This window comes from Sebastes umbrosus, chromosome 16 (genome assembly GCF_015220745.1).
Source record: "Sebastes umbrosus isolate fSebUmb1 chromosome 16, fSebUmb1.pri, whole genome shotgun sequence".
Lineage (NCBI taxonomy): Eukaryota > Metazoa > Chordata > Actinopteri > Perciformes > Sebastidae > Sebastes > Sebastes umbrosus.
Genome location: NC_051284.1, coordinates 31,740,498 through 31,753,672, shown reverse-complemented (window position 1 = coordinate 31,753,672; position 13,175 = coordinate 31,740,498). Strand labels below are relative to the sequence as shown.

The window sequence follows — 13,175 nt, the reverse complement described above, 5'->3', positions numbered from 1 at the left end:
GGAACGCCATCCCACAGCAACGTGTGACCAGGTTGGTGACCAGCATGAGGAGGAGGTGCCAGGCTGTTGTGGCTGCATATGGATCTTCCACCTCTACTGAGGCTCCTGACGGTGGATTCAATCAATCAATATGTCTTGTTTGTTCCTTGTTACTGATAGAGAGTTCAATCATCCAATCCACCAAACAACTCACAACAAGAGTCAACACCAACAGGAGAATACACTGTTTACCATTGACGGAGCATTTTGGAACATTGTTCTTGGGCGCTCCCCACATCATCAGCTGTGCTGCTCATCCCACAAATGCATGATCCTTACAAGTTGGACATCATTGCGAAGGTAAATAAACAGGCTTTCCAACCATGTAAAATACAATGACCGTAACAACAGAGAAATAATCCACCAAACACAAGTTTCCAAACTTTGTTTTTCCAGTTTATATCTTGGTGCATTCTGTTATATTATTACTGTGGGCTCTAACAACTTAAAGAAGCGTCGGACACGGTGCTCGTCTCAACGTGGTGGCTAACCCCTTTATTTCCATGTTTGCATCTCAACAGGAAGTATAACTCAGTACAACCAGTGGATGGTGGTGTAGGACAAATAGTATGTTGCAAAACACTAATACTACACATTCAGCAGCTGATGTATGGAGGCAGCAGATCAACAGACTTTATCATGACTGCTGGAGACAGTCTGCTGGGATTCTAGCTGCTGCATGTGTGTGTCATTGTGGGTACATTACTGTCATAGATGATGTCACTGATGATGTCACTGATGGGCTTACCTGAGCAGGTGAGATCCAGGATAGAGTTAGAGTAATCTGATGTTGCACACTCCCTCAGAGCAGATCCAGAATGAACACAGTCAGAGCTGATCCACCACACAGATCTCCATGAGGACTCCTCTCTGTGTTCTACAGAAACAGCAGAGCCACAGTCCAACTCTCTGCAGACAGCAGCTGCTTCCTTCAGGGTCCAGCCATAGTCATAGCCACTCACTGGTCTCCAGTCTCCCCGATGTTTCACCTCCAGTGTTCCTGCACAGCGACTGTCTCCTCCCACCAACCTGACATCATCAGACTCTGAACAGAAACAAGAGAGTCGTCAGTAAAAGAAGTGAATTTTTTTTTAAAGTTATTTTTTTGGGGGCATTTTTCCATTTTTATTGACAGGACAGTGGATAGAGTCTTGAAAGGGGGGAGAGAGAGAGAGGATGCGGAAAGGGCCACAGGCCGGATTCGAACCCGGGCCGCCGCGGTCAGGACCAAGCCTTAATACATGGACGCCCGCTCTACCAACTGAGCTAACCCAGACGCCCAGTGAATTTAAGAAAAGATTAAACTGAGACTTGACTTTATTTCTTTATTTCTCTTTTTTTATGTACCTGTTGAGTTGTGATTTTCTTCAGCCTGGAGTCCTGTAGAAACACAAATATTTATTGTTTAAGTACATTTTTGGAGACGTGACGGAGCTGCTGGCGGGGTGCCTTGAGACCGGCCCGGCCGTCAGTCATGTGATATAAAAGCTGTTAATATGTCACTTTATTTAGTTTTAATATGTATTAATGCCAGAAAGTAAACATTTAGATTCCCAGTTTGTGGTCAGTTTATCCAAATAACGCCTGTTTGGAAATGTCTTGCAACGGTTTTGGAGATGTGACGGAGCTGCTGGCGGGGTGCCTTGAGACCAGCCCGGCCGTCAGTCATGTGATACGTCTTTCTTGAGTATACTTCAGTGTTTACAGTCTGCAAACTTAATCCTTCATTTAGTCGGCAGTATGCAGAACACTATGGGAGTGAATCTTTCAGTAGTTCACGATTGTGGATTCAGTACATAGCGGTGCTAATTTCAGGATCTACTCCAGTCCACTGTGCACTAATAAAGGCGGTGTGGTAAATGATGTCATGACAGCAGAATAAAGTGTGTATAAGATTATGGAGATTTATTAAATTTAAAAAAGTTATATCAAAGAATGTAAACACAAAGACAAACGGTAACATTTATTCATGCTAAACTTGCAAATAAACACATTTTACTAAAAAGTGTTTAGTATTTCTCAATTCTCAGTGACTTCAAGAATAACAAGTTCAAGTTATACAAAAAATAAAAAATGATTCCCGTTATATAAATAATTTGTTATTTATGGCCAGCTGCTTTTTTATTTCTCAGAAACTTGCCAATTTCACAAATAAATTGTGCACAAAACAACACTGCAAAACTGGTATTTTGTGTGATTCTTCAACTAATCACACAATAATGCTTGTCACTACTGGTGACTTGTTGTGTACTGTCCATCAGTAGAAATATCTAGGTTATTTTGTAGAAAAAAACTACAAAAAATTGTCCCAATGGCATCCGTAAAATAGTTATATCAAAGAATGTAAACACAAAGGCAAATTGAACATTTATTCGTGACGGACACAGACATTGTAGTACCGCCGTTTGGCCACTACGAACCAACGCAGTACTTCTTTTTAAAATTTCCGTATGCTATTTCATTATTAAATTAACTTTGATTCACCATCAATTTTCGTAAAACTGCCAATATTTGGGCCTTTCTAGTTCATTGAGCTGGTTAGTATTATAGCTGGGCTAATGTTAGACGCCTGGAATGCCTGGAAGGGTGTAGCCAAACCGAGTTAGAGTAGGGGCGGGCATACTGGGTACACAGCAAAATCGACAGTGTTAATCCAACACTTAAAGAGTCAATTTTAACACTAAGTCAGTGAACATATGGTCCCTATCTACAGAGTGTTAAAATAACACTGAACATAGTGTTGAATTTTCAGAGTCAATTCAACTCTAGAAAGAGTTCATATTTTACACTGAGAAGTGTTACTCAAGTTTTACACTATGACGAAAATAACACTCAGAGTTATTTATAGTTGACACTGAATTTTTAAGTGTTAATCAGAATTAACTCTTATTAATTTACTCTTCATGAGTGTTAAACCAACTTAACACTAAGTGTTGATTAAGAAATGACTCCAAACAGTGTTGATTTTTGAATGACTCCTGCCAGTGTTAAAACATATTTACTCGTGTACTTACTCCCTTTAAGTGTTATTCTTACCCAACACCAAGTATTACTTGTTCATCTTTCACAATAAGAGTCCTGATTTTACAAAATACTGGCATCTCATCAGCTACCTCAACACATACAATAAGCTCTTTTCTAATAAAATGCATTCTTCAACAGAATTAGTTTTGAGTGTTTTGCATTTTCTACTTTACCATGTCCACCTGATACTTAAAACAGGTAAAACTAAAAATGTTTGCAGGGGGGAAACAACAAACACCATTATATCCATGTCTTAACACAAATTTATTAAAAATAAAGACATTAACCCTCAGGTCAAATGTAGTTTTTTAGACATGCTCACACCAACACGAGCTACATAACAATAAAACTTCACTTTCAGTTTAAAAGATGAAAAAAAAACAGTGTTCTTAAAAGACATGGTATATTTCAAATTTTAAAATCTTAACTATTTCTCTTAACAATGAAAAATGTGTTTAAACTGCATTTCAGAGGATACACAGAGGATAATTCAAGCTATTTTCAACCCAGAACAAACTTCACTATCATCTGGAATCTACCAACCGATTCATACCAAAATATTATGGAATTGGCCACTGAATGAGTTGTGATGTGAGAGTGCACCTGCCTTCATGTGTGTTTGTGTTGACTTTAGTAATTGGCCAAATTCAGATTTTTTTTTTCCAGTGGTGAGACATATTTGGCTTTAGAAGATTTGACTATATGTTCATACATTATACTGCTGCTGCCAACTCAAGTGCCGAAAAATAAATACATTTTTCATTTGAAACACTTCAAACATGCTAAAATGGCTTTAAAATATTCCATCTATAACACTATGTGGAGTGCAGTTAGATTTACTATTGGACTTTCAACTTCCCACAGATAAGTGGGTTTTCTATTCCAGCAGGTGTTCAAATTAAATTTTTAAAAGGAGAGATTTGCCGATTTACAACCTTATCTCAATCTATCCCATATAGTGTGAAAAACGCCAAACGATGTCGCTGTGCCCCAGAGAATGTCTACAACAAATGCAGGCATTTTTCATACTATATGCAGATAGACTGAGATAGGTTAAAAATTAGCAAATCTCTCCTTTAAGAAAAGTGACAGCCCTAGTAGCTGAATTGTAAAGATCTTGGTTGGAATCTATCAGTATGGTGGCAGATGATAGAAAGTTGTCTGTAGGTTGAATAACAATAACTCCTTTTCAACCATCACTAAAATACAACAAACCACCCTTAGGGAAATACAAATGACAACGGGAAATTCCATTAGGAGGATATATATGGAAGCAGGATTACCTCAGCCAGACAACCAACAACTTTTGATCTTGCTAAATGGTAATGATCAATAAATTACTTTACTCTGTTATCAAATATTCAAGTTGGGTTTCAGAAATTAAATTTCATACAAACAGCCAAATTCCTTAAGGCCATCGCATCCTGCTACCTAGATTACCCCCTAGAGGACACATTGCAAACATCAACATCTTAAATTTTGCCTAAAACGCCACTTAAATGATCCAAAATGATTCAAAGGAAGCTATCACAACATACATTTTACACATCAACTTACACGTTTGGCATCTTGATCTTCCTTCTGCTGTTTTCTGGAAGGGCTGTAATCATCATCTAGAATGACTGTATCATCAGAGTTGCAGGATACAAATTTCAGGATGACCGTATCATCAGGGCGGCAGCCTGAAATATCCAGCGCTGAATTGGTTACGACATCAAGCAGTGGACTGACGGACGAAGTTGTCCCCTCGGAAGAGCCGGACGAACTTGTTCCCTGGGAATCTACGTATAGTTCAGGAAAGAGAGGGAAGAGAGAAAAATAAACACCTACCATTTGTCAGTTTATCACAACCTTAACGTGTAACTGAGTCTTATTCAATATTCATTGGACTATGCTGAAAGAAATGGGAATTAAGATAGAAGTTTACCGTTGTCAAATGTGATAGTAAATACACCAGCGTTGGGCTGCTGTGCTACTTCTTCAAAGACGTCTGTATCCACCTCAGTTCCCGTCTCATCATATACTCTGATGCCTTTGGTGACGGGTGGGATGGAGAACTTCAGGAAAGCTTAGGGAAAAAACACAAACAGGGAGTCATACCATATGATACCATGCCATCAATCTGGTCATGCTGTCTGGCAACTTTCATCAATCATCTTAAAAAAAAGTTGTCCCTAGATACCAGTTAGGTGAGAAACAAACTCAATTAAGCCGACCAATACAAGTCAGCCCTTGATTGCTGTGACCTCTGGAAATGCCCAAAAGGTAGCTTGCCAGAAAGTAAGATATGGAAATTATTTTCAACCAACAGAACAATGACGTGCATCCTCAAGGGTGTGACTGATGGCTTACCAGCATTCAAGAATTCCTCCAAGCTCGGTTCACTGATCCTGACATATTTCTGTTCGTTATTGATTTTGTTTTTAATCAACATGATGGTATCTGTAAAAGCAAAACTGAATTTGTGTTATGATCTACAACACAAAGTTACTCTGACAGTAGCATCAGCTCCTGTTGGCATATAGTAGATGGGGAAATCGTATTGGTTGATTTGGGCTTTAAAAATCACAATCAGAATTTGTCTAATTTCAGATTAGTGTCTGGACTGTGACGTGACAGCAGAAACCATTTTGACATGTATGTAAACATAGACTAATGTTAATATTAACTTATCTAAAATGATACTTAACATCACTGGACCACAGCACATAAGGGGGATATCTGAAAAAACAAGTAGAACAATTTCATGTAACATTAAAAGGAATACAGGGGAAATAAAGTCAGTTAGCTTATATCAGGGAATTACAGAAGACTTATTGACAATTAAGAACTAGCACAATGCGTTGCCATCAGCCTCACAGCAATCTGCCATTCTACCTCTTCTACAGTTCTGCTGTGAGACATGGTGATATAGCAGGGTTTTACAGCATGGAAGATGTTTTAGTGGTGATCAAAGACAAACCAGGAACACCAAAATGTGTAAAAACAATCTCTCAATTCTTGATAAACAGTCTCTCAATTCTGATCACAAAATATTGCATTAATATTAATATCATGCTCCTAAGTAGCAATACGTAAAGTTCTTTTTAAATGACATTCTTAGTTTGTGTTCTCCTGTATTATTATTATGATGAAATCAATCAGCTATCACAACTTAGTGTTTCCCCGCCACGTGTTAGCTGTTAGCTAGTGAGCTAGTTCAGCTAACTCCCTACACATGCAGTCTTTGTGTTTGACTGTAATCTATACATGAATAAGAACACAGCTGTCACTGCTCCACACACCTCGAACCCACACCACAGGTACAGTTTGACATTAGCTGGTCAGCGTTAATTGGCTTAATGTTGCTGACACATTTTAGCTATCCTTCCACATGGTCACGTTAGCTCTGTTATTCAGTATATTAAAACACAAAACCAGCTGGTTATTAAAACCAGCTGATTATTAAAACCAGCTGGTTATTAAAACCAGCTGATTATTAAAACCAGCTGGAGTGAATGTTGGTTATTAAAACCAGCTGGAGTGAATGTTGGTTATTAAAACCAGCTGGTTATTAAAACCAGCTGATTATTAAAACCAGCTGATTATTAAAACCAGCTGATTATTAAAACCAGCTGATTATTAAAACCAGCTGGTTATTAAAACCAGCTGGAGTGAATGTTGGTTATTAAAACCAGCTGATTATTAAAACCAGCTGATTATTAAAACCAGCTGATTATTAAAACCAGCTGGTTATTAAAACCAGCTGGAGTGAATGTTGGTTATTAAAACCAGCTGATTATTAAAACCAGCTGATTATTAAAACCAGCTGATTATTAAAACCAGCTGATTATTAAAACCAGCTGGTTATTAAAACCAGCTGGAGTGAATGTTGGTTATTAAAACCAGCTGGAGTGAATGTTGGTTATTAAAACCAGCTGGAGTGAACAACAATATAAAGTTATCCTAAAATGCTGCTTCTGCTGAAATACTCAAATTTGGTTTAATAAGTGATTAAGAGAAACTTACCTCAGTCTTTCAACCAGTGCAAAATGGAGCTGAGAACATCTTGGTCCGTTTTGAAATGAGCAGGAGGTGGGAGGAGGAGAGGAGGATAATATGTAAAAATCTATGTACACATAGACGCTGCATTGGACGCTTCGGCCCGTTGCAGCGATACGTCAACATGGGCGCCATATTGGACCTGGCAAGACTGGCCTGTAACCCTGTACTAGTGAACGGGGGAGCTGCGTTTTTCTGGATAAAAAGCACTATAACGTCTACATTAGACAGGCGGTATGCCAATTGGACAAAGGCTATATTGTTAACATCTTTATGGTTGGGGAGCTGGACTTTGACTAAGTTGGTGCCTCGGCCTCCAGGAACTAGCCCTGTAGCTTTCAGCCTCCTTGCCCAAGGCACTTTGTAGATATGGCCTCTGTCCTCTCAGCATACCCGAGGCCTTGCAGTAAGGTATGTGAAGTGGACTGGATTTGTCCACTTCACATACCGTACTGCAGGGCCTCGGGTATGCTGAGTGGACTTTGTCCAATGGCAATACCTCGGGCCAATCGTAGTGACTTGCAATTGGATTTCTGGCCCTCAGAGTGTTTTGAGCTTTGACCTTTAGGGTATTGGATAGAATGACAACTGTGGTTGATAACCTACTTGAATGCATAACAATTGAAATCTGCAAGGAAAAAAGTAAAAATGTCATCATTATCTGTATCTATAGAGCACCAGGCTCCAACACTGACATCTTCAAGGACTGGATGGAGTTTTCAGAAAAAGGTAACAAAGCAGTTTTCATATGTGGAGATTACAATATTGACCTGTTGAATCCTAATAAACATAAAATTACAGATGAATTTATGAATACAATGTACAGTATGAGCCTAAATCTGAAAATCACCAGACCCAGCAGAGTTACATCCCATTGTGCCACTCTATCTGATAACATATTCACCAATGACGCTGAAAACAACACAGTAAGCGGATTATTAATCAACGATATCATTTACCATCTACCAGTCTTTACAGTCTGCGATAGCAATTACACTCGCTCAACAGGACGATTTGCTATGTGACCCGGGAAAGGGAAGTTTGGGGTCCCCTGCTGGAGCTGTTGCCCCCACGACCCGACCCCGGATAAGCGGTTGAAGATGGATGGATGGATGGATGGAGGAGGATTTGTGATAATCAAAGCCGCACGTCAGCAAAGTCACTTCAGCTGGTTTAATTCGGAGGGGTGAGACCAGTCATACGCTTGTTTTATCATGACAATGTATGCAGCCTTTCAGTAATTGTACAGTCAATGTCCCACCAGTCATATTTGTTGGCATTTTGGGGACATGTTTCAACAGATTAATTAAAAATATCCAGTTAGTTTGGTGATTTTGGACAAACTGTCAATGACTTATGGATAAATTTGTGCCAGACCCATGCACATGTTTGGAACTGATGGCGCCCCCTTTTGAGTGATTTAAAAATAGTTTTACACACGTGGTTTAACATTGTTATGAAATATATCCACTGAGTTTTGTATTGATTGGACAAACAATTTCTGATGTATAGTCTGATTTGTGTTATTCCACTCCCATTTGTTTTTCATTTGTCGCTCCCCATAGTGGTCGATTTGAATGAAACTTTCAGGGAATGTTTTAGGTACTCTTGTGGACATATCATGGAAGTTTCAAGATGATGGGCCAACTGGTTGTTGACTTAAGTCTGTTTATGTGTTGAGCCACGCCCTTTTGAAATTCATTGGTTAACATCTTGAAAACGAAATGAGATATCAACAGGTTTCATGCAACTTTTGAAAAGCTTGATCGATTAATGATATACAGAAAATTTGGTAGAAATCGGACCTTTGGTTTAGGAGGAGATGTCAAAAACGTGTTTTTCAAAAAAGCAGAAAATCAAGTTGACGGACTTCAGCGGTCCAAGAGGCTTTTTTGTAGAACACATGGAGCTGGACATGTGTGTCACATTTCAAGTCAATTGGACTTTAGGTGTGTGGGGGCCCGCCTTTTAATTTATCACTTTTTTGTTTGTCAGTGATAGCGCCACCATGTGGCCAATTTAGATCATATTTTATGTGAAGCATTAGGACATCATGGCCCCTTATGGTACCAAGTTTCATGTCTTAGGCTCGTTACAGCTCACAGCAAATTGAGCAAAGGCATAGGGTTAGATGCAGATAGATGGGGTGGGAATGAAAGAGTTCATGAGAACTAATTTCTTGTGGTAACAACAGATGATAGAATCTGCTGGAAATCACACATTAAACATGTAGAAACTAAAGAAGCATCTCAGTATTAAACAAAGCCAAACAGGTTCTGGATCAGAAATCACTCCACGTTCTCTACTGTTCACTAGTTTTACCATATTTAAATTACTGTGCGGAGGTCTGGGGCAACAACTACAAATGTTCATTAACATTCACTATCTATTCTCTAAAAAAGAGCAATATGGATTATTCACAATGTCGATATCTGGATCACACCACCTCCTTATTCTTACAGTCAAAGTTATTAAGATTTACAGATCTAGTGGAGTTTCACACAGCTCAAATAATGTTTAAGGCTAAAAAGAACCTGCTACCAGAAATATTCAACAAGGGGGGGGGGATTTAATTTAAAAACTCATAGTGTTCATACGACCATGAAAAGTTTCTGTATCTCAATCTGTGGAATGAAACTATGGAACAGTTTTAATGTGGAACTAAAGCAATGTCCAAACTTAGAGCAGTTTAAAATGAGGAATAAAGACATGATATGTATATATGTCTATGTATATATATGTCTATGTATATATATGTGTGTGTATATATATACGTATATATGTATATATATATGTGTGTGTGTGTGTGTCTATGGTCTGTCCTGTTTTGGTCCTCAGTGATGAATACGTTGGGTTTCCTGTGGCTGCTTCACAATAAAAGTCCCACTGTGTTTGTCCAGTTGAGGTGTTTTAATGTGAAGCAGCAGCAGCAGGAAATGTTATCATGTGTTAGTATCATCAGTAGGTTAATGCAGCTCAGATCCGGCTGTAGGAGAGTGAACAGGAGACAGTGAGGCTGATATCAATCAGAGCAGCTTACAAACAGCATCACTGGTTACGTGCTGCATCGTTTCCTCTCAATGTGTCATGAGTCTGAATCTATGACGGACTCAGTCACTAACCATGAAGCCCACTGCCCAGAGAGATCATTACTGAGTACACACTACACTCACTACAGCAATAACAACTGACTGGAAACAGAATCAAACACTTGGTTTGAGTTGGTGAAAATATGAAAGATTATAACCAGGGCTGTCAAACTTAATGTTTTAAAGCAAATATGTTTTAATGCCATTCATTTCTTTAATGCATTAATTATGCTAAATGCAGTACCGGTGAGGGTTTCTGGATCAATATCTGTCATTGTTTTGTTAATTGATTTACAATAATAAATATATACATTCATTTACATAAAGCAGCATATTCGTCCACTCCCATGTTGATAAGAGTATTAAATACTGGACTAATCTCCCTTTAAGGTTCATTTTGAACGGATAAAAAATTTGTGATTAATTTGTGATTAATTTGTGATGAATCATGATTAAATATTCTAATTGAAGATTCATTTAGAATGGATAGAAATGCAAAGGGAAAATAAATAAATACAAATTAATAAATTATAAATTAATTTATTAATTTAAAATAAAAATAAAATAAATGCAAAAAATAAATAAATACATTTAAATGTCAATAAAATGAATACATAAATACTAGGGCGATTAAAATAGTTACTCACAAATGAATCACACATGTTTATATATCCGTTCAAAATGAACGGATATATAAACATGTGATTAATTTGTGATTAATTTGAGATGATCACCCATCAATTAGAGCTGTCAATCAATTAAAATAGTTCATCTGGATTAATCACAAATTATTAAACACATTTTTTTATCCGTTCTAAATGAAACTTAAAGGGAGATTAGTCCAGTATTTATTACTTAACAATAATCAACATGGGAGTGGACAAATATGCTGCTTTATGTAAATGTATGTATATATATATATGTATATATATATATACATATACATTATGCATAAAGCAGCATATTTGTCCACTCCCATGTTGATAAGAGTATTATTATTATATTATTATTATAATATACTATTTTAATCACCCTAGTATTTATGTATTCATTTTATTAACATTTAAATGTATTTATTTATTTTTTGCATTTATTTTCTTTTTATTTTAAATTAATAAATTCATTTATAAATTATTAATTTGTATTTATTTATTTTCCCTTTGCATTTTCTTCCTTATTTATTTCCCCTATTCTTATTTATATATCTGTATTCTTTTCTTAATACATTTCTACGTAATTATGAAAATTAGGACAATTATGTATATACATGCATAAAGCAGCATATTCGTCCACTTCCATGTTGATAAGAGTATTAAATACTGGACTAATCTCCCTTTAAGGTTCATTTTGAACGAATAAAACATGTGTGATTAATTTGTGATTAATTTGTGATTAATCCAGATGAGCTATTTTAATTGATTGACAGCTCTAATTGATGGGTGATCAGTGTCAGCCCGCCTGATACGCTGAATATGCAGCTGCGTAGGGCCCCACAAATACTTTTATTCCTTTAAATTAGGGCTGTCAATCAATTAGAATATTAAATCATGATTCATCACAAATTAATCACAATTTAATCACATGTTTTATTCGTTCAAAATGAACCTTAAAGGGAGATTTGTCCAGTATGTAATACTCTTATCAACATGGAAGTGAACAAATATGCTGCTTTATGCATGTATCTACATAATTGTCCTAATTGTCCTAATTATATGTATGAGGGTTAGAATCCAGCCTTGGTGTGTGTGATCAGGTGGTTCTCTGGTTTAAAGATCAATATAAAGGTGTGAATAAGAACACATGATGTTTAAAGCAGAGTCCTACCTGAGCTCCACAGCAGCAGCAGCAGCAGCACCAACAGGTGATCCATGACGTCCAGGTAGACCGTCTCTCTGCTCTGTGTGTGCTGTCCTCACTGGAAGAGCTGCAGCTTCACTCATCATTTACTTCTCTTTAGTTTGACACATGATATTTATCCTCCTCTGACCTGCGTGTCTGAGGAACTGATGTGTTGATAAGAAGCTGCTGACAGCTCGCTGATTCTAGCACTGTGGTTTCTGTTACCGTGACAACCAGGGCAGGCTGAGATGCTGTCAGATTAATGCTGTCAGTGTTCTTATCGTTTCCAGGTAAAATGAGTCGACCTCAGCAGAGAGTCGTTCAGAGCAGACTGAACTACCGCTGTAACTAACCCTTACACCAATAGTTGATCAAGCTGTGTGTTCTGTTATTCATGGAATCAATCAGTGAGGAAGGGAAACATCAGGAAACAGGGAAACATGTGCAGCACAGTCTGTCACAGTCTAAGGTGACGTCTTTTAAATGTCTCGTTTTGTCTCCGTCCAACTGTCCAAAAGTCTCTTCAGAGCTGTCGGTTCCTGTTGGATCGTCCCTAAAACTTCTAGCTGTGAAATGATGCTGAGATACGACATGGTGCAGGAGGATATTTTAGTGTTTCAGTGCGTCTGAAGCTGAGAATAAAAACTTGATGTTGGTGTGTGTGTGATCACTTTGTTCTCTGATTTAAAGATCAATAGAAATACTATACTATATATATATATATAATGCTTTGACTGTATCTTATATAACGACTGGTTGAAATCGGTTGAGGAATGTAGACGTTATAGTGCTTTTCATCCAGAGAAACAGCAGCTCCCCCGTTCACTAGTACAGAGTTACAGGCCAGTCTGACCAGGTCCAATATGACGCCCACGATGACGTACGATCCAGGAGTCAATGTGGCGTCTATGTATATACAGTATATATATATAATGTATCTTATAGTTTTATAATAAATAATAATAAGAAAATCTTTGGAAAAAGAAAAAAAACAGTAACTTAACGTGACTCCTTGTAGATCATAAACCCTTTAATATAATAACGACTGGTTGTGTGTATATATACTGGAAAAAAAAAGTTAGTAAACTTGTGTTTGGTGGATTATTTCTCTGTTGTTACAATGCTAATGGTCATTGTATTTTA

At 37.5% G+C, this 13,175-nt stretch overlaps 1 protein-coding gene across 1 annotated transcript; it reads right to left on the bottom strand.

Annotated features, from left to right (window-relative positions):
* Positions 1–513: 513 nt before the first annotated feature.
* Positions 514–12,247, bottom strand: LOC119504249 (scavenger receptor cysteine-rich type 1 protein M160-like). Its single transcript, XM_037796287.1, has 3 exons — positions 12,018–12,247; positions 1,387–1,419; positions 514–1,084 (listed from the first exon to the last, which is right to left on the bottom strand). The coding sequence occupies exons 1-3, from the start codon at positions 12,061–12,063 to the stop codon at positions 708–710; spliced, it is 456 nt and encodes a 151-aa protein (XP_037652215.1). The 5' UTR covers positions 12,064–12,247; the 3' UTR covers positions 514–707.
* Positions 12,248–13,175: the final 928 nt, after the last annotated feature.

Coding starts and splice junctions, on each gene's coding strand:
- LOC119504249 (XM_037796287.1), bottom strand. CDS start 12,063: ATGGATCACCTGTTGGTGCTGCTGCTGCTGCTGCTGTGGAGCTCAG. Junction 1,420..12,017: donor GCTGCTGCTGTGGAGCTCAG/GTAGGACTCTGC, acceptor GTGTTTCTACAG/GACTCCAGGCTGAAGAAAAT. Junction 1,085..1,386: donor AGAAAATCACAACTCAACAG/GTACATAAAAAA, acceptor GTTTCTGTTCAG/AGTCTGATGATGTCAGGTTG.